This window comes from Rhea pennata, chromosome 12 (genome assembly GCF_028389875.1).
Source record: "Rhea pennata isolate bPtePen1 chromosome 12, bPtePen1.pri, whole genome shotgun sequence".
Taxonomy (NCBI): Eukaryota; Metazoa; Chordata; class Aves; order Rheiformes; family Rheidae; genus Rhea; species Rhea pennata.
In genome coordinates this window covers 20671237-20693731 of record NC_084674.1, presented here as the reverse complement: position 1 = coordinate 20693731, position 22495 = coordinate 20671237, and the positions used below count along the sequence as shown (strand labels likewise).

The window sequence follows — 22495 nt, the reverse complement described above, 5'->3', positions numbered from 1 at the left end:
GGAAACTGACTTCCAAATATGTAAAACAGACTTGAAACAAATACATGTTTTCGAGGTCTTTTGAAAACAGCCCATTTTCTTGTTCCTTATGTAACTAAGCCCTGGAAGAGAATTGCCAGCTGTGCCTTGTCAGCCTACGGACCAAGCACATTGTGCCGCTCTCCCTTTTCCGAGCAACAGTGTTAGCCGAGCCTCGGCGCACAGAGCAGAGCAGCGCTTTGTCCCCAGGGAAAGAAGCTATTTCAGACTTAACTAAGGAATCATCTAGCATGTTTCAACAACCCCTACTGTTTCTCTCTTTGTTTTAAAGATATCAGTGTGCTTTTGTTTCATTTGCAACTGGAGACTAAATGACACCAAGCAGAATCTGCTGTTAGGTTAGATTACAAGGTAAAATACGTTTTGAATTTTAAATTACTGCTTAAAGCATGGTGTTGAATGGCTTAAACTACATGTTAACGGTGACCGTTTGATACTTTGTAAATATGTATGAAGTAATATTAGCTATATTTAGCAATACTGAACATAAATGCTTTTCTAGAGAAAGTTTGCTGTACCAGATGATCTGCTTTTTGTTTGGTATGAATGTTTGCCATGCACTTCAAGCTTAAACTAACTGAAAGTGCAGTTATTTTGCTGGTATGGCTACATGTAACTCATTTCTATGCAATCAGTTTAAAGAGTATGAAAATCTTGATAAATCACTTTAACCCCTACGTATCATGAGAAAGAACCTTGATATCTTAGAGATATCTGTATTTAGACTGAACAGAGATAAATTACTTAATAAATTCTGATATTCTGGGTATTTTTAAAGGATAACTGCTTTAAAAATCAGCTATTTCCATTAATATAATAGCAAAATGACAGATACTGAACTTAGTGGAGATGAACGTTGTGAAAATCACAAAATAATGACCACATTACATGATCAAAGTAAAGGTTATAAGGATGCTGCTACATATTCTGCATGTTTTAAAAAATTATGTGCAAAATTCAAAAAAGGGTACAGCAATGCAGTCATGTTGAGAGTAGCTGGCAACATAATAATATAACAATTTCAATATATCAGCTCTCTACAGTTTTATTATGATAGACAATAATTTCCTATAAGTCTTTGAAGTCAAATGGCTGGAATTTGCCCAGATTTAAAAGTTAACTGGCAGTATACTAAATATAGTAGCTTCCTGATAGCTAATCTGAGGAGCCTAGTCATGAGCACAAAAGGCCCAATGCATTTAAGGCCGTTTTCTTGCAAGACATTCATGATTTGGGCCTTAAAAGGTGAGCCATCACTGATTAAATAAGCCATGAAAAGAAACTTGGAAAAGTATCTCAATATTTTGCATGCAAACAACACCATTTGGAGGAAAGCAGCAGTATTAAGCTTTCAGTACTTAAGTATATACTTGATGTGAAAATATAAACTCACATATATGAATATGTCTAGCTTATAAAGACACGTTCTTTTTGGGAGGTGGTATTTTTTTTTCTTGATTTAAAAATATAGTATAATTTTATGAAAACAAGTTCCAAAATTTGTAATACTGGATTTGCAAGAGTTTTACTTTTTTTTTTTTTCTATTGAAGTTAATGGCAAAACACTATGGCATAGTTTGTACCGTAAATATAATGTAGTTCATACTATATTTTTCCTGACTTTTAAAAATACATGCCTGAAGAGTGCAAAAGAATTTCAGTCATATTGTTATGCCTCTGATGACAGGAGCACGATGTTTAAAAAAAGAAAAAAAAGAAAAAAAAACCAATAAAACTCCCATATAATTTAGGAGTAGTTTAGATACTGCAGTCACAGCATTACAAAGTGTACTATAAAAATGTAACCATAATTAAGTTGTCTATAGCTTAACAAAATTAATACACGTGTTCAAGACTTCTCTTTATGCATTCAATTTTCCCTGCAGCCTGTTTGCACATTTCATTACAACATGTAAAACAAAAGTTTACTGTGCAGATTTTATAGTCCGTCATGACTCTGCAAGTAAGTTAGAAACCAAAAACATTAGGTCAGTTTTCCTGCAGGATGAGGTACTAAGAAACGAGCACTTTCTGAAAAAGAATAAACATCAATGCAGAGGACAAGCTTCTGCATGTACCTGATATGTTAACTAACTTTAATTTCTGTAAATAACAGTATATAGTCTATTTAGCATTTTAGAATAACAGCTATCTAACGGATAGAAGGGGATCTGCATATACTAAGTTCTGGATTATTTTTACAACTCTTATTATTACATGAGATATTACATTAATTTGTGCTAAACATCAGCTGTCTCTTTAAATAGAAATAAAAATAATAGCTTAGCCTAATGAAATGTTGAAATTAATACATATTTGCTAAAATATTTTAAAATTAACATACTTAAACAGAAACCATAATACTAGGAAAAAGTAAAAGCATGCTGGTTTTAAGCTTATTTACTGCTGACTTCCCATTTAAAAATCAGAATATAAGAATCATGCTGTGCAAAGCACAAAAAAACATGGAATCAATCACATGCCTTATGTTAAAAGAAAATTTGGCAGCTTATACCAAAAACTTGACCTACTATATAAATCAGAAAATATCGAGGTGCATAATTTTTTAAAAATCTAGTTCAGCCAATAACATTCTTGTTCCTAAAGTAATACTATACTTACATTCTATAAATACAGTAAATATAGAAGACTAACTCCAAAGTAGAAGACTACATATAGAACCTATCTGACAAACATTATGGAAAAAAGGTCTTGAATTCTCTCGAGACTTCCTTAGAGAATAGCCATGGACATGCCCTAAGCCTAAGCCTGGATACAAAGATGAAGTGCTCCAAGTATCAAGTTCTCATCAGTGAAAGCTATTTCTCAACGTCACAAGGATACCAGTATCCTCAGTCCCTGCAATCTCAATTAAATAAAACAGGCTGCAGGACAAAAGCAATTAAAATGCTTTCCATAGTTTCTTTTTGAAACAACTATAATAAATTATTAATAACTTTGGACACGCCTGGCCTAGCATGCACCCTGGCACAGGCACTGCCCGATGCGCCTTCTGCACAGACTCTGGCCTGTAGACTGCCAGGTTTGGAATGCCATCTGTTGGTGACAGTGACGGTAATTCTTCTCTCTGGGGTCTAAGGAGCTCAAGATACATAGTAATTCGGAATCGCTTGGGAAGTAAACGTAGAACACAACCCATTATAGATCAACATTTTTAGAATACTACACTGAAAAACCTGCACTAGAAAGACAGACGTGGTGTATCACAAATAGCGCTATTGCAATCAAACTGCCAAACAGAACGAATGAGATTGTTAAACATGTGGATGGCTCATCTGGGAGCAAAAGCAACATCTCTCTCCATCTCTAGTGAAAAACACCTTGCACAGAAATAATAAACCAAGAGCATTCGGGGCAGAACATCTGGAAATGAATTATCCGGTTTTCTGATGCTTTGCCGTTTCCATGTTCAGAAGTTACAGCAACTTGGAAGACGTATCAGTGATCAAAAACAGGAACAAACTTCACAGCTCTCAGGAACTCCCTTGCCAGAAGCAATACCAATTACTAAACTACAATTATCTAATGGACAGACTACTGTGCCTGTTTGAACACAACCCCGGTTAGTCCCTCTTTAGATGCACAGCTAATTTTGACTGAAAAACAAACTCCTAAATTTAATTCAACTCATTCAGTGGCCAGCCAATAAAATAAAATATCCTTCTATCCAGAGGCATATATGAATTTGGCTATTGGGCTTTGGTGAAAAGATCCATGAAACTAGAATTGCTTGGTGAGCTCTCCTAGGACAAAATTTTTCCAAGGCAAAAACCTCACTGATCTGTTTTGAACTGGTCTTAAACAAGTTCAAACTAGTTTCCAACCATCTAGATATTGGTCCAGCTGCTTTAGAAAATGCACCATACGACTGACATGATACAAGAAGCTCTCTATATCTAATTTAATCTAACTTCCTCCTCTTTTCCTCTTCCAGAGCACTTTCTGAGGCACACAAAACCATGCAGGCTACATCTTTCATCAGTTATCTCCTGCTCGTCACTCTGTGTATTGATTTTTTTCAAAATGGAACTAGTGCGATTTTGAGAAGGCAAAGGAGAAGAATGCGCTACAGAGGATTACGAGCGAGCTCCTCCGAAGGGCGCAGGTCTCAGAGACAGCCAAGGACGAGGCTTCTGGCTCCCGTTCCTGTAGGACCCAGCATACCCCTTATTAATATTGACGATAGCGTTATGGGAGTATTTGACTCTCTCGTAGGTTTGGGTGGTCATGAATCTAGTTACAGTGTCTTACCAGGTAAGAATAAAATCCTTATACTGCTAGTGACTCCATAGAGGGGTCCAATTTTTTTCTCAATTTCAAATGCAATGTATAAAATGATGAAAGTTTAATTATAGCCCTCTTTGCAATACATACTGGAATATAAAAAGCAATTTTTGTTGCTTTTTATAATTTTGTTTAGCAAATGAAACATTTTAGAGTCCATGATTAGGTATTACAGAGAATCTCACCTTGCCATGCAACTAATGTTTTCAGCAAATTTTCCACATTCTCATTTTATTATATCTAATAAAAATGTTGCTGGGGTAGTATTTTAATAATTTCAAATGTCCAGCCAGTTTGAAGGCCAATGTTAAGAATTGTTTCTTAGTATTATTTCCTACATCAATTAATAGCTTTTCATTGATGCTCTAATATCAATAGATTGGTAGCATTCAAATTGCTAAATTTCTATCATATTTTTAAGAAGCAACATCGAGACCCTATGCAACATTTTGGGAATAATTCATTATTTTTTAATAAATCAATGTCTTACAGTAATAGCTACAGCATGAAACCTACATTAAAAGCAAGAGCCTTAAGATATTCTAACAATGGAAAAACTAAGCTAACAGAAGCAATATATATATATATATATTTTTAACACATTCATCACAAGATCACTCTATTCTCTATTTATAGAACATGGAGTTGTTTAAAAGAAGTTCAACAATATGATTTATATAAAACTTGCCTTTGCAAAGGTCTAGAGGTTTTCACACCACTGCAACACAAATATATTTTATCTTTTTAAAGGAAATGCAGAGGGAGAGATTTGGTATCTTAGGAAAAAAAAACAAACAAAAAAGCATTATTTCACTTGGTCTTTACAGAAAACCTGCCTTAGTAATTATAACAGGACTCTATAGTTTCCTCAAAGAATGCAAGACTAGAAAGGGACTGAGAAATGATAGTTGTTAAGTGTCTTTTGGGTTCACAGTGCTATAAAGCTTGCCCTAGAACCCTTCTGATTTTGGTTCAACTTCACAAATGGGAAATTTGGACTCTCAAGCATAAAATTAAGACTCACAAGAGTCTAAGAACCAGGCATTCATCCTGAAGACAAGAAATTCTGAATACTATTCTCAGTATTTTCGAATTTGAAAAACATAGTTACTAACCATTTGAAAAATCATTGAGATACTTTAACACTTCATTTCTTTTCAAGGAAAAAAAGTTAAATGGTCAAAGAGATATTGAGATGTTGTTGAAAGACCAATACAGGGTCATGTTCTATCCACAGATAACAGATGTAACAGCACAGATACTTTCATTCCAGCAGTGCAAAGATCACATACTAAATAAAAATATCACATGCAATTTTATGAATGTTATGAACAAATTAAGAAAGTATTACCCCTTTTCTACATGATATAATAATCCTGTATTTTTGAGTTTATTATCTTAAGCTTTTTAGTCTCTCACAGAGCAGACATGACCACTAGGTGAATAGGTCTCAACTTAAATGGCAAAACATATCTTAGTCACATTTTCTTAACACTTACTATTTGTTTACAGTCCTTACTTTCAGAAAGGATGAATCAATTCAAATCAAATATTTTTAAGTAACTAGAAGAACTCTTGACCAGAGCATTTCGTGTAATACAATATTACTCTTATAGCATAACTGATGTTAAAACCTTTCATTTAAAAATACTTTCTATGTTAAACAGAGGAAAATACCACATAAATAGCATACACTTTATGTAAGATATTCCAGCCTCTCTGTCAGAGACCATCAGTCATGCTGAAATAATGCATGGTTCCCTCCCTCCCAATTTGTTTCTTTCTATCTGGACTTGCATCCAAAAGTTGAGCTAAAACCACTGAACTCATTTTATTTGGAACCTAATGCTAGATTTACACCATATTTCCAAAGGTTAAAAGTCCTATGCTCATCTGCCAAAGACTTCAACCACAAGGTATTTTTTCAGTCTAGCTCTTGAAGTTCAAAATTTTTGTAAGTTAATGTCAGATTTGGAAAAACAGAACCTATTAAATAATTGACTACTATTATTAATCACGCTTCAGAACTGAAAAAAAACCCAGAGTGCAAAATCCAGAATTTAATTTGCATTCTTCCAACTAATTATTTTATTGTTATTAGCCTAAAAACAATTTATAGCTATCATATGCAAGGTGAAAAATAACTGCTTAAATAGAGAATTAGCAGTAATCAACAGTAATTTCCTTCCTCTACATAAAAATCAGGTGAACCAATGAAATTAAATTAAATGAAACATTTTGCCACCATGTAAGATAATTTGCAGTCACGTTTCTCTGTTACAGACTAGAGCCTGCTCAGAGCCTGAGCAGTTGCAGTTTCTAGTATCTCCCAAACCTCACTTCTGCCTGCTCATACCACCGTACTGATCTTACTCAATGGACAGCCAGTTTAGGGAGCATCGCAAGCCAGTCAGTCTTCTCTGTCCCACTGGGCTTATGAGAATTCCAGTGGAAGACGACACAGCAATTCTGCAGTGCACCAGAGGGACAACTTCCCTCTCCGAGCCCACACAGAGAGCCATGGCCTGTCTCCTGAGTAACTCTCACGTACACAGAAATCGGCACAACTTGTGAGAGAAGTTTGCAGAGGCCAAGTCCTGATAACCGGTATCTTTATCCTTCCTCAGACACAATTTGCAACAACTTAGATACAGTCTAGTAGCTAAATTAAAACAAAGTATTTGAGGAAGCACAGAAGCATTTCCATTTCAAGCCAGATATGTTCCTCATCCTGACATTTTATTGTTTAACAGGAGAAAGCATAGTGTTTTTTATTTTCTCCTTTGGAGAGTATTCTTAAAAAAAAACAGAGTGACTGCCTGGCAAGTACATTAAAAAAAAACAAAGTCAGGATCTTGAGGAGTGTCCAGCAAACAGCTGGATTATAGATACCTGAATAAAGTGAAAAAGGCACTCATAGCGAAATAGCATTTGGCCCTGGCTAGTTCATCTACTCCTTTTGATAACATAGCTCAAGCAGTTTAGAGCACAACTTTATGCTGCTGAAACTATACAAATAATGGACTAAATAGGCCTTTGGAAAAAAAAGTAAGATGCAACTATTCAAAAAACTTTATTTCTCCCCCTTTCGATCTCGACAGTTACTCAAATCTAAAGAGTAACTTGTAAAATATAAGTAATATAGAGAAGCATCCAGACAGGATGATTCTGATAATTTTTATTCTAAGAAACAAGCGCATGTCAACAATTTTCTAACTGGAAAAGCAGACCTACACAAGAAGGTTAAAAAGTAACCTAAAGAGATGGGTTCTTCAGCTTGAAGTGAACACTTCAGAAATGCATTCTTACATTACTTAGGAAGAAAAAAGGCACATGTGTAGGGATTAGGGATTCTTACTAGACCCAGGGATATGCTCCAAAATAGGAAAAATAGGCACTCAATGAAGAATCTCAACCTTGGTTTTCACTCTCTCAAAAGACAAAAAAAGGTGTCATGCTAAATTGCAGTATTTATCCTGGAGCTGGGATGAAAACTGCTTAGGGAAACATTTGCTGAGGTAGACTCTGACACTGGAAGGAACTTGGAATAGATTCCTTCTCAAGTCTTCATGCTATCCAAACAATTTGCCTGCCGAATATCTCAGTATAGCTTACAATATAAATCTCTTCTACATTTCTTTCATTTCAGTTGGTACCCTGAGGAAATCTCAAAACTTTTAGTCACATGCAGAACCTTTGGAGATAAAGAATTTCTTAGTACAAATTGACAAATTCATTATTTTCAAAGCAAAGAGATTTTTTTCAGATAAAATAGTTTATCAGGAAAAGGAGAAGTTTGCAATTATATCAACTATTTGAGAACAGACTTCACTTAAATTAAGCCTATGAACAGTATTTACAGAGAATACTGACATATCTCATTCTCACAGTCTTAACAGATTTTTCTGATTTATTGTGCAAGAAATTAGAAAAGGTGTCCCTATTGCACACACAAGAAAGAGAAGGGGGGCTAGAAAAAAATGATTCTCAAGTTCTGTATAATTCATTTCAGTCTAATTTGAAAGAAGAAAATTTTGCATCTTTCTCAAGCTTATCTACATACAGCTTTCATGGAGATCTGTGACATCTGCTTGCCATTTCCAGGCATGGGGAGGAACAGAGGAGCTGCCCTGCAAGAGACCCTCAGAAATTCACTACCTAAATTTAATTTTCTGATTTTGAGAAAATCTCAGAATTTTCATAATTCAAGAGAGTTTTTCATGAGACAAAATAAACAAGGGTCCTCATCAGTTTGCTGGTGAGAGGCAGAAATAGCTATTTTGATGACTGTCTGAGGCAGATGGAGCAATTGAACCTTCACTCAGTTTTCACTACAAAGCTGTAATGTGGTAATAGCTATATAGGCACTAATTCTGCACATCCCCTTTGATCACCTTCACAACTGAAAGGACGAGAACCAAGTAGAGCTTAGAGATTATCAACTAACTGGTTAAAAAAAAGGAGGGGATGGGAGTAAGATACTTAGATATTTTCAAAGGAAGAACATGCTAGTAGTGCTTCTTTCCAAAGGGTTTAATAAATGCTATGTTTTTTATTTCAGTTTAAGTTGTGTAAGTCTAATTTTTAATCTCTTTTTCTTAGGAAAGCAGGGGCACTGCACAGCTAATGGGATGATCATGTATGATAAAGCTGTCTGGTCCCCCACACCCTGCATTACTTGTCTCTGTTCCAAAGGAAAAGTGCTATGTGATACAACTATGTGCCACCCTCTGAAATGTCCCACCACTATTATACCTGCTGGAGAATGCTGCCCGGTTTGTTCTGATATTGGTACAGTACACTGTAATATTTTTATTATTTTAAAAACTACCTCATACAAACCATTATGTAAAAGCTACATTTAAGTAATACGAGGCATTAAAAGGTAGGCAGTACCCTTTTATAGGGAAAATAAGTCCTGAATTATGTGATAAGAGTAGTTAGATATATTTGTTCTTCAGAACGTCAACAGAAGTTGACCAGTTTCTTTAAAAACCCTTGCTGTTGGATTAGTTTGACCTAATACTGGAAGAAAAAAAGATACTAAAGGAAAGATGCAAAAGAAAAAATAAGTGTGTGTGTGTGTGTGTGTGTGTGAGTGTGTGTGTGAGGGGGGGGTAGAGAGAGAATGAATGTATATAGGATCAATAAATAGTCTTTATTAATATACAAGACATGGAAATAATATAGTTTACAGACTGACTGGTAAATCTTTGTATAAGTACAGTTTCTTGTGTCAAAACACACGCGCTTATTTGATATAAAACAAGAGAAATAGGCTACTCAAAATACAAACAACAGAAATACAACCACACTGTGCTTCATAAAAATCTAAACAAAAAGAGTACTTTTAGATATGAAAATAAAGAGGAGATGAAGAGGAAATGTGATTTCCTTCTCCTGCTCCCAATACCCTAAGTCTGCAAACTCCTGGACCTCAAAGAGCAAGCGAGCGCGAGACAACGAGACGAAGGCATTGAGTAGAGACAGGATAGAAATTACCTGTAGAACTAACAGTCATGTTCATTAAAACAGCTAAATTCCTTTTGAGTTGCCCTGTTATATGAGTAAAAACTGTACTTTGGTAATTTAACACATTTCCCTGGTTACCTCTCCACCTAGAGCCATCTACAGAGCTGACAGTCCTTTGCACTGGAGGGCAGGTCTGGGCCTCTGTGAATTTTATTTGAATTACCCTCTTCCCACTTCCAGACACTTTCTTTTTCCTCTTTGGAGCCCTGCATTAACGTGAAAGCAAATAATGTATTAGTTTAAAAAGGAAGCTCAGTGAAGGCTATATTAAATTTCTTTTCTTTTTCTGGAGTTGCAACGAACCATGGCTGCATAGCTGGTTCAACCATTCATCAGTCATTCAAAGACTGAATTTTCTGCTGAGCTTTTCTAGTGAGACCATGCTTTCATTCTTTCAAATCATATTCTAAGGGGAATGGTGTTCTTCTATAGTTACAGAATTTTAATATATGAAGGGAATAATGTTTACTAAAACTACGTTCAGTTGCATAACCTCTTATCAGACAATTTTTCTTGTTCTCATTATCCTGGTCAGCCTCCTCTTTGGATTCGAGTATTATTTCAATGGATGACCTAACTGAGTTGTCTGGTGATTCTCCAGAACCCAGCGACATTGGTGACCCCGTTATACGGTCATCAGCAAATGCTCAAGGTGAAAAGAATGAACTGATTAGAACAGAAGGGGTAGAGTTCAAAGAGAAAGCGATTCTTAAAATGAATGAGAAGAAAAGAAAAAGGAAAGGCCAAAAGAATCGTCAAAAAACTTATCACAAAGAGGAGAAGCCTGTCACAAGAAAGGATGAAGAAGGCAGGCCATCGTATGAAGAGGAAGAACTACAAACTGCAAAAGAGAAAATAAATAAAATGAAAAAAGAGAGAATAAAAGAGAGTGTCGGGGAACAAGAAATGCAATATGAAAGCAATGAAGATGATGATGATAGTGTGCATGTGTTAAGAGGTAACTCTTTCAGAGTGCCACCTCATTTCCCAATCCCCGTTCCACCCATAGAAACTCCTTTGCCATCTGGATGTTCCATCTCAGACACTGCAGTAAGCTGTACTAACGCCAAACTTACACAAATACCACCAATTTCAGATCCAGATCTCACAAGTCTAGATCTCACAGGTAAGTAAACATTACATTATTTTCTTTCATCAATTAACATCATCCCTTCTCAGATCCAGTCAACATTAGCATTAACGCAACACAGTTTCTTATCGTGGAAATTTATTAGAATGAATTTTGGAGCTAAGCCTGACAGACAACAATTATGACTGTATTTATACTATTATTACTTACAATACAACTATCTTCATAACATATTTTTTCATATACAATACTATACAACTCAGATAAATATTGTAATTTATAATTCAAACTATTTTCCTAAATTCTGTCCTAGGAAATGTTATCACTGCCATCCCAGATGAAGCATTCAATGGCATACCTAATTTGGAATGGATTGACCTGAGTAAGAATAATCTTACCTCTCGTGGCATAGGTCCACAAGCGTTCAAAGTAAGAAAGCATATTTTTTCTGCTATCCTATGACTATTTTTTGTTGGAAGTAGAGTTTGTCCACAACTGAGACACAGATTTTCAGTCACTGGAGCTAAAACAGTTTGCACCTGCTATGAGTAACCCCAGAGGCATTTGAATAACATTCATTTGAGCAACATAGTGATCACTAAGGATTAAATGCTAATAATTGTATGTGAGAAACAACTTTGTGCTGATACATTGTCAGTTGAAGTTTAGAAATTTTAGAATAGAAGGGTTCATATGCCATTAACAATGTCCTGGATATTCATGCCCAGGAGTTATAAATTTCTTTTTTATCTCACTGAATTAATTCCCTAAAGCTTATATTTTTATTCTCTAAAAATGATCTCTGATCACAGGTGTAGCTACAAAAATCTACAAGTAATAGTTGAGTGTCATTGCATTCTTAATTAAAATTAATCTAAACCATTTTTGTGGCTTACAATGTTTTCATTTTCAAAAAATACTACAATCTCGAACATAACTCCATGAAATAGCATATACTGAATACAACAGTATTTCACCACATCAGCTCTATGCTTATTGACTGTATTTAAGGAAAAACTTGCGAGTGCTGATGCATACTAAAAGGACAGCCATTACCTCATAGAATAGTCCAAGAATCTTTCCATCTTCTGCTTTTATTCTTTTACCAGGAATTTGCACAGTAACAGCATATTCGACTGCTTCTACACATTTCTCACCTAACATCAACATAGTCCCATAATAATTTCTGTATGATGCAAACAAGCATGTACAAGCCGTAATTCAGACATGGAAGTAAGGCATCAAGATCTAGCTTTTCCAGAGAAGATGAATACAAAAACATATGAACAACAAACAGAATTATAATTCTGAATTTTGTTTCCTGTCATTGCAATCAGACTTCATGTAGATGCCTCTATATTCCCCTCCCCTCCATACAACCCAAATAACTTCGGCAGATTTTAAACAGGTTTAATAGAGGAATTAAGTTCCTACAGATTTTATGAAATCAGACTGCATAGAAAAAACAGAATAGAAAGGTCTCTCAACTGTAAATTAAATTTCAGTGGGACTTATATCACCAGCAGGAAATTAATACAAAACTGGAGGAAAGCAAGCTTCAGTGGCTAATACAACTAACAAAGCAACTTTTCAAGAACTGCTCACTACTGCATAATTTGTGACACGTGCTTATCAAAATTAAACCATGATAATCTTTCATACCAATTTTTAAGCAGGCTGAAGTCATAAGAATCCTCGATCACTGAAAAAGCTGCTGTCTTTAGGCATAAGACTAAATTTGCTAACCTATAGAAACTCATTATACTACCAACAAATGAAGAGTATAGAATAAATGCATAATACAAAAAACCCCTAAAGATACATGTGCTTAGAGCTCCTAAATACTGCATAAGGATACAAATAAAGTAAGTGAATACAAATAAAGTAAGTGAATACAAATAAAGTAAGTGAATACAAATAAAGTAAGTGAATACATACATCAGTCAAAGACAGGAGAAAAAATATAGATGCTTACGATCAGAATAGCTGCAGGATGGCCCAGATAAAAAGCTGATCTACTCAGTCAAGCTCTTAACGAAGAAACATCGCCTCATAAAACACATAAGCATAACAGGCACCTTTGTTAATAGTTAACATACGGAAAACAACAATTAGATTGACGGGTAAAAAACATTTTCTATTCAAATCACGAGACACTACTGCACTGCTCCTGCATCCTTAAAATGAGTATGTTTAATAAAATGACTACAGTGACCATACTATACTTTAACTATATATTTTACACTTTGATAATCTGATTTCTCCTCTTTCCCCCTATAATTAAGATCCTGAAAAAGCTAAAACGCTTGTATTTGGACGGAAATATGCTGGTGCATATTCCCTCTGAATTACCATCAACTCTGGAAGAAATAAAAATAAATGACAACCGCCTTCATGCCATTGATGAAGATACCTTACAAGGTATTTAAGAAATTAGTATTGATCCTATCAAAGGATTAAAATACATGTGAAAAGCAGAATGACCGAAGGACAAGTACATGCTTTCTAAAATTTGGGGAATTAAACAAGACTTTGATATAATGAGAAAAATAAGGGTTGGTAACTTTCACATTTTCAAATAGCAAAACAACCTGAAAGACTTATGCACTATGCACAATTCTTACTGCTACCTTCTTTCCCATTCTTAATGGGAGATAAAATTATAAAGAACCACTGTCTGTAAATCTCCAAAGTTCTACTAACTAATAATAAAACATAACTCTATGACTATAAGTACTATAAATTAAAATTCATTTAGGAAAATGGACTTTTTCATTGCTGTGAATAGAATTTTGTAATGCTAAAATGATTAAATTTTAAACATATGATGCATTTTAATAAGATATCAGACGGCATTAACCAATCCATTTCCAACTTTTTCTCCTCAGATTTAAAGAACTTAGTCACCCTGGAGTTGGAAGGAAATAAACTTAATGAAGCAAACGTCAGTCCTTTGGCCTTCTATCCTTTGAAAAGTCTCTCTTATTTGCGACTGGGGAGAAATACATTTCGAATTATCCCACAAGGCCTTCCGTCTTCTATTGAGGTAAAAAGAGAAAGAGAGATAAAAGAGCAAGCTTTATTTTTCCGGACATTTCATCATAATTTTTTGTAATTACTGTCTTACTGTCATCAGATGGAGATGGTAAATTTTATAAATTTGTTTCTAAATATACTAATTATTATTACTAAATCATTACTTCTAGAAATTTACTTATATACCAACTCTATCCCAAAAGATGTCTTCTAAGTCTGAATTTCTCTAGCACACTCACAAAGTAACATAGCCTCCAAGAAAATTCAGCCAAACTGTAACACTGTTCAGTTACTCATCATTCATCTGACACACCAGGTACACATAACATCTTAGTGCATGTGCTTTGGTCTGCTTTGGGTGACCACATTAAGGACAGTTCACAAGACAGCAGCAAGTATAGTCAGAAATCCAGAAAACATGACTCATAAGGAAAGACTGAAGGAACTAAGATTTTCTAGTCCAGAGAAGAGAGCATTAAAGGAAATTTCGACAACATTTTCAAATATGCAAAAGGTTTGGAGTAAAGAAAATTGCAAACAGGAATAAATATATTCCTATACCATTGGCTAGGCAACTGTTTTTTTTTTTAGGAATATGTTAAACAAACCTCTATCAGGAATAACATCATGATAATTAACCCTGATTTGCGAGCAGAAGAATGAACAGGAGTTTTTGAAGATGCACGTCACTATTATCTATTCTTTTAGTATTATAACTAAAAATTAACTTAAAATATTACTATTAAAGTTTGGGTTATTTTTCCCCCTCTGGACCACTGATTTATCTAAGGTATCTACTCTCAGCCACTTCTATCCATTCCACACCTCATTTCAGTCCAAGGAATCCTCTTCTAATGCCTATTTCTAACTATCATCTTCCTTTTTGCCTGGGTTCAATGGCAAAGGTGTTCCAAACCTTGGCTGGATTCATTTCTGGGGTGTGTGTGGGGGTTGTGGTGGCTGAGTTTGAGCAGGTTTTTTTTCCCCCTCTTTCTGGACAATTTCTTCATCCTTCAATTTTTAATGAAATTATTTCTCCTTCTGGTAATCTCCCATCCTATTCCTCTGCCCAGAATTTGGGCTTTGTTTTGTTGGGGTTTTTAAGGACACCACCTGGAAGCTATTTTCCTCCTCTTTTTCAGTCTGTGCCTTATTTCATTCCCTGCTCACCTCAATCCTTGCTTCAAAAATAACTCTTGCTGTCTATTAATTTTACTACCTCTCTCAGTGCTATCTTTCCTAATGCTCTTTCTCATTTCATTGTCCTTGAATTATTCTTTTATTCCCTTCCTTGGGATCTTCCATAGCATGAAATGCGAGGGGAAAAACAGGCAAATCAGATCAAGCAAACCTAACAATATCTTTTCTATAACATTAGCTTCTTCTTTAGCTACTGCCAGTAACTTTTCTCCAGTGTGCTATTCTCCAGTGACCATTAACTCTACATTCTTTTTTTCCACTTTTGACTTCATCCCTCTTTGATGAAACAAGGAATATCTGTCAAGTTTTTCATACACATTGGGAACATTTAATTTTAAACCAACACCTAATACAATTACAGACAATTTTCAAGCTAAGAAGTTCCTTTTCTCTTTTCCCAAAGATGACTTCTGTAGGCCTTCTGAAATATGTGAAGGACCTAAAACAGCACTGTTGTTGCCTCATTTTTATTTTGTGTCACATTAATCTTAAGTGGAAAGCCATTCTCAGAACCATAATCTACAATTTGGTAAAACACACAGTTGTAATACTTTGAAGACACATAGCACTGTTTTGTAAACCACTAAAATTGTATTTTCCTTCCATTTTGCAAAGTTCAAAGATCACAAGTGCCTAGCAAAAATATTAAGAAAACTTAACATTTTTCTGATTAATAGCTTTTCAAGCTGAAAAATTATTTAAATTCTTGCCCAATCTGATTGCTGTTATAACATTTATCACTCTTACTTTGTACAACTTCAGGCAAAATAAAATATCTTTCAAAAAAAATCTGTATTTTCACAAATGAGAAAACAAATCAATTGCTTTGAAAAATGATGGTTCTAAAAGTCATACCACAGCTACAAACTGACTCTCATTCAGATTATTACTTCTTTATCTAGAAATTAACAGTTTTACCATGTAATATGAATGACAGCTAGAACTACATCGTTATTTTGCAATAGGAAAAATAGCATATTTTGCTTTCATGAATTTTCTTTCCACTTAGGAGTTATATCTTGAAAATAATCAAATTGAAGAAGTGTCAGAAATTTGCTTTAACCATACAAGAAACATAAATATCATTGTGCTAAAGCATAACAAATTAGAAGAAAATAGAATAGCACCTTTGGCTTGGATAAACCAAGAGTAAGTATCTATCATTTAAGATGTAATCATTTTTTCTCTATTATTAATAAGTTAATGAAAAAAAAATTTGTACTTTCTTATCTTAAACAAAATCTTGGCCATCTTGGAATTCCTTGGTTTTCCTTAACTGATTTTTTCTAATTTCCTTTGCTTAGGTTACATAACCTAGGAAATATTCAGAGCCAGCTTTAAAACAATGATATAGCCCAAATCCATGCCACATTAATATTGTCTAAGTAATTTTTCTGACCATCCAATTGAAAATGAGCATTAATTATCGATATTATTCCATAGAATTAATTGATGTTTTGGTATTAATGTATTATTCTCATACACAATTTTAAAATAATTGAATATTTTCCTAGCCTTATTTCTCATGAGATTAGTAATTATGTAAATTAATATGCTGAAGGGGGGAAGACTGTACAGATCCAAGTAAGAACAGAACACACACAGAGCAGGCGATGAAAATGAAAGGAGGAAAATTCTATACTGCTTTTAATTCAGCTGCCATGGCCTACAGCTGCAGACCTCTCGAATTCTGGATTTGGAAATGATTTGAATTGAAAATAACCATGCAGTTACTAATGGCCTCTCTCATCTCTGGAAGTAGAGCGCATGGGAATGACTCTCAAGCAGCCATTTGCAAGAACAATTCAGTTTAAAATGGGCTTTAAATTTAAAAATCCGTGTCAATGGGATAAACATAAAGTCCCAAGCTTGTTATATTTTTTCCAGTATAACTACTACAATTCTGCAATGATTATCAATCATAAATTGATCCCTTTGGTTTCCTCTTTATTCAGCTCCATCTCTCCACCCATATTAGTAGTTTCCTCACCTTCAACAGAAAACATTGTGCTTGATTAATACTTAATGACTTCAATTCTTTCCATTCTCAGGGTAATTATGTCTGACCATGTTCCATAAAATGCATTCTCTTCCACTAACAGAAAAAAAATTCTCTTAGAAAATGACTTTCCTTGTAATGATGTTATTTTGTACAGAATGTAGCATTAACAATACAGTATACCATATTGTTTTCATCACAGTTTTTTTCTCCTTTAATGCAGGAACTTGGAATCAATTGATCTCTCTTATAATAAGTTATATCATGTTCCCTCCTATCTGCCAAAATCTTTACTACACCTGGTACTTATAGGAAATCAGATTGAAAGAATTCCAGGATATGTCTTTGGTCATATGAAGCCAGGGCTGGAATACCTCTACCTGTCCTTTAACAAACTTACTGATGATGGAGTAGATCCTGTATCATTTTTTGGAGCGTATCACTCTCTGAGAGAGTTGTTTCTGGATCACAATGAATTAAAGTCTGTGCCATTTGGAATTGAAGAAATGAAAAAATTACGTTTTCTAAGGCTGAACAACAATAAAATAAGGTAATTAGAAGCTCTTTGTTAAATTGATGGTATTAAAATAAATGTAACAAAAGATATGCTTTCTTTTAAAATCTGCTTACTTTTAAGTAGAGAAACTAAAGGAGGAACTAAATCCTGAGTTTTCTACTACAATTATTTTCTCCAAGAGCCATATAACAGGAGAGAAGCATGATTTCACCCTCTCTCATAGTTTTTGAAAATGCACACAAAGATGCTGAGTACCAGTTCTTTCCAGAAAAATCAATCTGTAATACAGCTTGGGCCACATATCCATTGGCAGCTAAATTCAATAGTCACAGCAAAGCACCAGCCTTTCCTGCTCTTGGACCAAATTGGTTACGAAAAAGTGACAAGAGTCTTCACTCTTTACTTTAAAACTTCTGAAAGACTATTTTAGTGGTTGTAGTCAGCCAACAATCGCTCCAGACAAGTACATTTTAGCATCATGCTTGTCACCACCATTACAAATACCGTGCGGAGACACAAGCTGATCAAAACACGTCAGAACTGCTAAGCTAGGCTCTTTCTCCATTCGATCTGTAGTGTTTGCAAAGCAATGGAATCATGAATACAGGATCATATGTATTTTATATAGAAGAATTTTCATTCAAGACTGGCCAGTATTTTTCTCAGAAAAACTAAGTATATAAGTGAGAGAATAATGCTAGGAGAGACATTGAAAGAAGAATAATATAAATGTCTTTGATAACTATAATACTTAGAAAAATCAACTTGCTGATTAATTTAACATTTTAAAATCTCTTAATAGACAGCATCTATGAAATAAACTGTGAAGTTGTGAGTTATCTTTAGTAATCAAAATAAAATTCATCCTAAAATATCACAGGACAGTCCCTCCAGAACGCATCTGCAGGACTCACACCCGTGATGACGATGATAATGATAACAGTGAAGAGGAGGAATATCGAGATTCACGTTTGGAACATCTTCATCTTGAAAACAACCGTATCAATACAAGACAGCTATCACCACATGCCTTTTCATGCATAAGATCTTATTGCAGTGTTGTTCTCAAACCACAGAAGATCAAATAAACACCCAAATTTTGCATTGCAAGTCCTATCTCTCTCTTAAAAAAAAAAAAAAAGCTTTATTTATTCTCTGTTACTAACAGCTCTTATTTCTGATTTAAACCCATTTTACCACTATAAATAAGAGAGTATATTATTTAACAAAAGCATGACTGTATTTCCCAATACAGTTTCATTATACAAACATTAAACATAAAAATAAAGGCTCAAGACTATCTCATACAAGAGACATCTTTAAAAGTTCAGACTTCAGAAACGAAGAATATAACTAAACACTTAACTTGGTCCTGTCTACTTTGATTTTCTGAATTTAAAACACTTCAAAGTGGTAACACCTTTAAAAATGTTGCATAAAAAGGACTTCAAATTGTGCACATTCTGATGGATAAAAAATGGATAGTGCTGGAGAAATTTCATGTCCAAAAATACTGCAGCAAGAAATGCTCTTCCACTGAAAATTTTAAGGAAAAATGTTTAAAAAAAATGCATCCAGACAGAAATTAATTCCTCTCCTCTTCAGATTCTGTGTTGAAACCCTAGAAGTTTTCTGTTGGCTCTCCAAACCAGCCAAACTATGTTTGAAATAATATTTACATAGAGAGAGTGGTAGGCCCCATTCACTTGTACCATGGAAAGCATGCTCACATTTTTATATTGTATAAGATATCAATAGGATCACATTGCCTATAATTCCCTCTTACAGCTGTTAGTGGATATTTGAAAGTTTCCAGATAGTCATAAATCACCGCTGTGGAGGCTATGTTGAGAAAGCAGCTTCAGTCATACATTTGACTTTAATGGCTTAAATAGATCTCTGATTCGCTAGAACGGAGTTCAATCTCTTGAAGATTTTTTAAAATACCTGAGCTCAGAGAAAGGAAACACCTTTAATATGCCACTCCAGAGACACCTGGAGCCTAGTAAAAATGAAACTTAAAAACTTTCTGTGTTATTGGCATTTCCCCAATAGATTTTAATATTGTATTCTTTCTCCAAAGTGATCTAAAAAAATAAGACTTAATTTTTTAGTTAGTGTTTTTCTTTGAAGAACAATGTCCATAAAAATGAAAGTACTTCTAGTATGTTTTGTATTTATTAAATTCTATAATACTTTCCCATAACAGTAGGATGGGGTAGGAAATGATTACAGATGACTGGCAAATAATTTTTCAGAAGATTACCCTCTACTTTCCCCTGAACTATTCTGTGATAAGTTTACAGTTTTCTCCAGTACTATAGGTACATAGCCTGATCACTTCCTCAGAAACTTTGCGAACAAAGGATGCAATGGCTCAATACAAGGATTGACTTTTTAAGTGCTATAATCAACTGCACACCATAAAACCCTCTAAGGATACATATCAACCACTAAACCATAATTTTTTTGCCCTCACTCTGGAATTGTAGGGTTCATGATGCATTTTCCACACATCCCAATCTACTGCCAATAACTATGCCATATAATCAGCACAAACATACTGTTCAGACGACGTTATCACAATGAAGGACCAAAAAAATGTTAACATAATATTATAGACAGCATATATAGATGCAACAGCTGGATTCTGTTTTCTCTGAAGCTGAACAATCACTATAAAGTCAAAATTCCACTGTTCTATTTCCAGATTCTCTCTTATTTGAATAAATTATTACCTGCAAGTTACAATAGTACTTTATCTGCAGTCAGTCAAAATATAATGTATTTCTTGTATGAGATAATCCTAAGATATGTAGCCTTCTGTAAAAAGATTGCTTTGGATACTTTGTTTCGTAAAATATGGTCATAAATCATACAGTATTGATTTGTAAATTTGGTAAAGAATGGTCAAATCAGCAGGCTGAGTTTACATACAATATTCTGTTTTGGATGTCTTGATTTCACTGTTTGTGCATTCCCAACATTTGAATCCTTTCTTGTCTTTGATTTTGGCTAATACATCTTTGTCTGTCAAACACCATTAAGATCCCAAGCATTTTTCTGACAGAGTGAAAAATAGCCAAGTTATTAAAAAGATGCTTTTCCTTTATTGTTAAACAACTTCAGATTTACTTTTGCAGCACTGCTGAGCAGTGCTTTCAAAAATGCAGCTATACTAACTGTTTTGAATCTACAGACTGACCCAAGGGTTTTGTTTCCAGGTAAACAAGCTTCTGTATTACTCCATTTTATATATTCTCAAAATAAATTTAAGCAAAACACCGTGTGGAATTCTTATTAATCAACTGCTGCTATTAATAATTTCAAACATGAAGGCTATAATGACAACTATAAATTACAAAAAAAAAACCCATGGAAAGTGTTATGTGGCCATCAGTTTGTTAAATAAGAGCAATATATTTTCTTGTATACTGTTGTAGAAGAAAAAGGAAATTGCACTGCCATTGCCAGCTCCTATTTCAGACACGATGTTCTGTACCTCTACGTACAATAATTTTCATTCGAACAGAATCTTTTTTCAAGACACTCAGATTGATCTTATGAGAGCTACTACAAAACCTCTACTGGACATAGAGGTACTGGACATACTGGGATAAAGCTTAGTCTTAAATTACACAAGACTAAAGATTTAGTCTGATTATTAACTTATTTTTTCCCTACTATACCTTTTTCCCTTTAAAAATCTCATAAAAGTGATTTTTATGCAATTTTTTTCTAGGATTTCCCCCTTGCTCACTTGACACAATGAGTATCAAGCTTGTCAGAGATTACATACATTATGCAATAACTTCTTCCAAAAGTACTTGATTAACATGACCTAAGGGACAGCTATGGTGCAAATATATGGCTGCAGTAGTGAAACTGCAGGCGAAACATTTTGGAATCAGAACACAACAGTAGCAGAGGCTGAAGACCCGCAAGGAGAATGAAGCTAAGGAATGGAAGATAGCCAAGGGACAGAAATAAGCGAATTCTAATAACATTTACATATGTCAAATATAAACAATTTAAGTCCATTCACTCTTCAGAATTAACAACTATATTGGAAGCGAAACAGGCTTCCCCTTAAAAAATTCCCACTACTTCTTAACAAAAGCCTCAAAGGATTTTACAAAGAAAGTAAACAGTACTGTCACCATTTTGTAGTTGGTGACAGTAAGACACAGGTGAACTGACTACCCTCTGGTCAAGAGAAATAAAGGGAACAAAAATCAGACTCTCTTGGCCATCAGCAGGTAGAAATATGCGTGAACAGCTCAACACAAAGAACCTGCACTTAATGTTTCTTCTCTTAAAATACATATGAGCAGACATGTAATTTTTGCAGGCTCACATTTTAAATTAACATATCTCTAAAAGGCAATTTAATTAAAAATGAAACATAGTTCTGCTAAAGTAGTATCAGACTTAGACATCTCTTGCAAAAACAGTATGAGCCAAATCATGCTTCGCCATTATAGATCATCTCATAGAATGGAAATAATTGTCCTGAGCCCCAGTGAAGTTGACCTTTTGAAAATGTGCTAAGTCTTACAGAAGTAGGCATCACCAGATCTTTCAGTTCAACTTCCTAGACAAGTGGAACAATGACTGCCCAAGGAAATTCAGTGGCTGCAATTTGGCAAGTTCCTGATTAAACTACAGTTTGAGGAAGAACACTCTTAAGCCAATCTTTTACCAACTAACACTCTTGAAACAAAATAGGATTTGGGTGGATGTGCAGAAGTACTCTCTTTTCTTCTGTCCTCCAGCT

General features: G+C 34.5%; 2 protein-coding genes across 4 annotated transcripts in view; one reads left to right on the top strand and one right to left on the bottom strand.

The window, feature by feature from the left end:
* CENPP (centromere protein P) overlaps positions 1-22495 on the bottom strand; it is a 154980-nt gene that overhangs the window by 32990 nt on the left and 99495 nt on the right. The gene's annotated exons all lie outside the window — the stretch shown is intronic.
* On the top strand, positions 134-21002 carry ECM2 (extracellular matrix protein 2). The gene is made up of 10 exons (XM_062585218.1): positions 134-390; positions 3995-4314; positions 8947-9135; positions 10412-11002; positions 11280-11395; positions 13252-13387; positions 13855-14012; positions 16212-16351; positions 17425-17751; positions 18599-21002. Exons 2-10 carry the CDS (start codon positions 4020-4022, stop codon positions 18804-18806), a joined length of 2160 nt encoding a protein of 719 aa, XP_062441202.1. The 5' UTR covers positions 134-390; positions 3995-4019; the 3' UTR covers positions 18807-21002.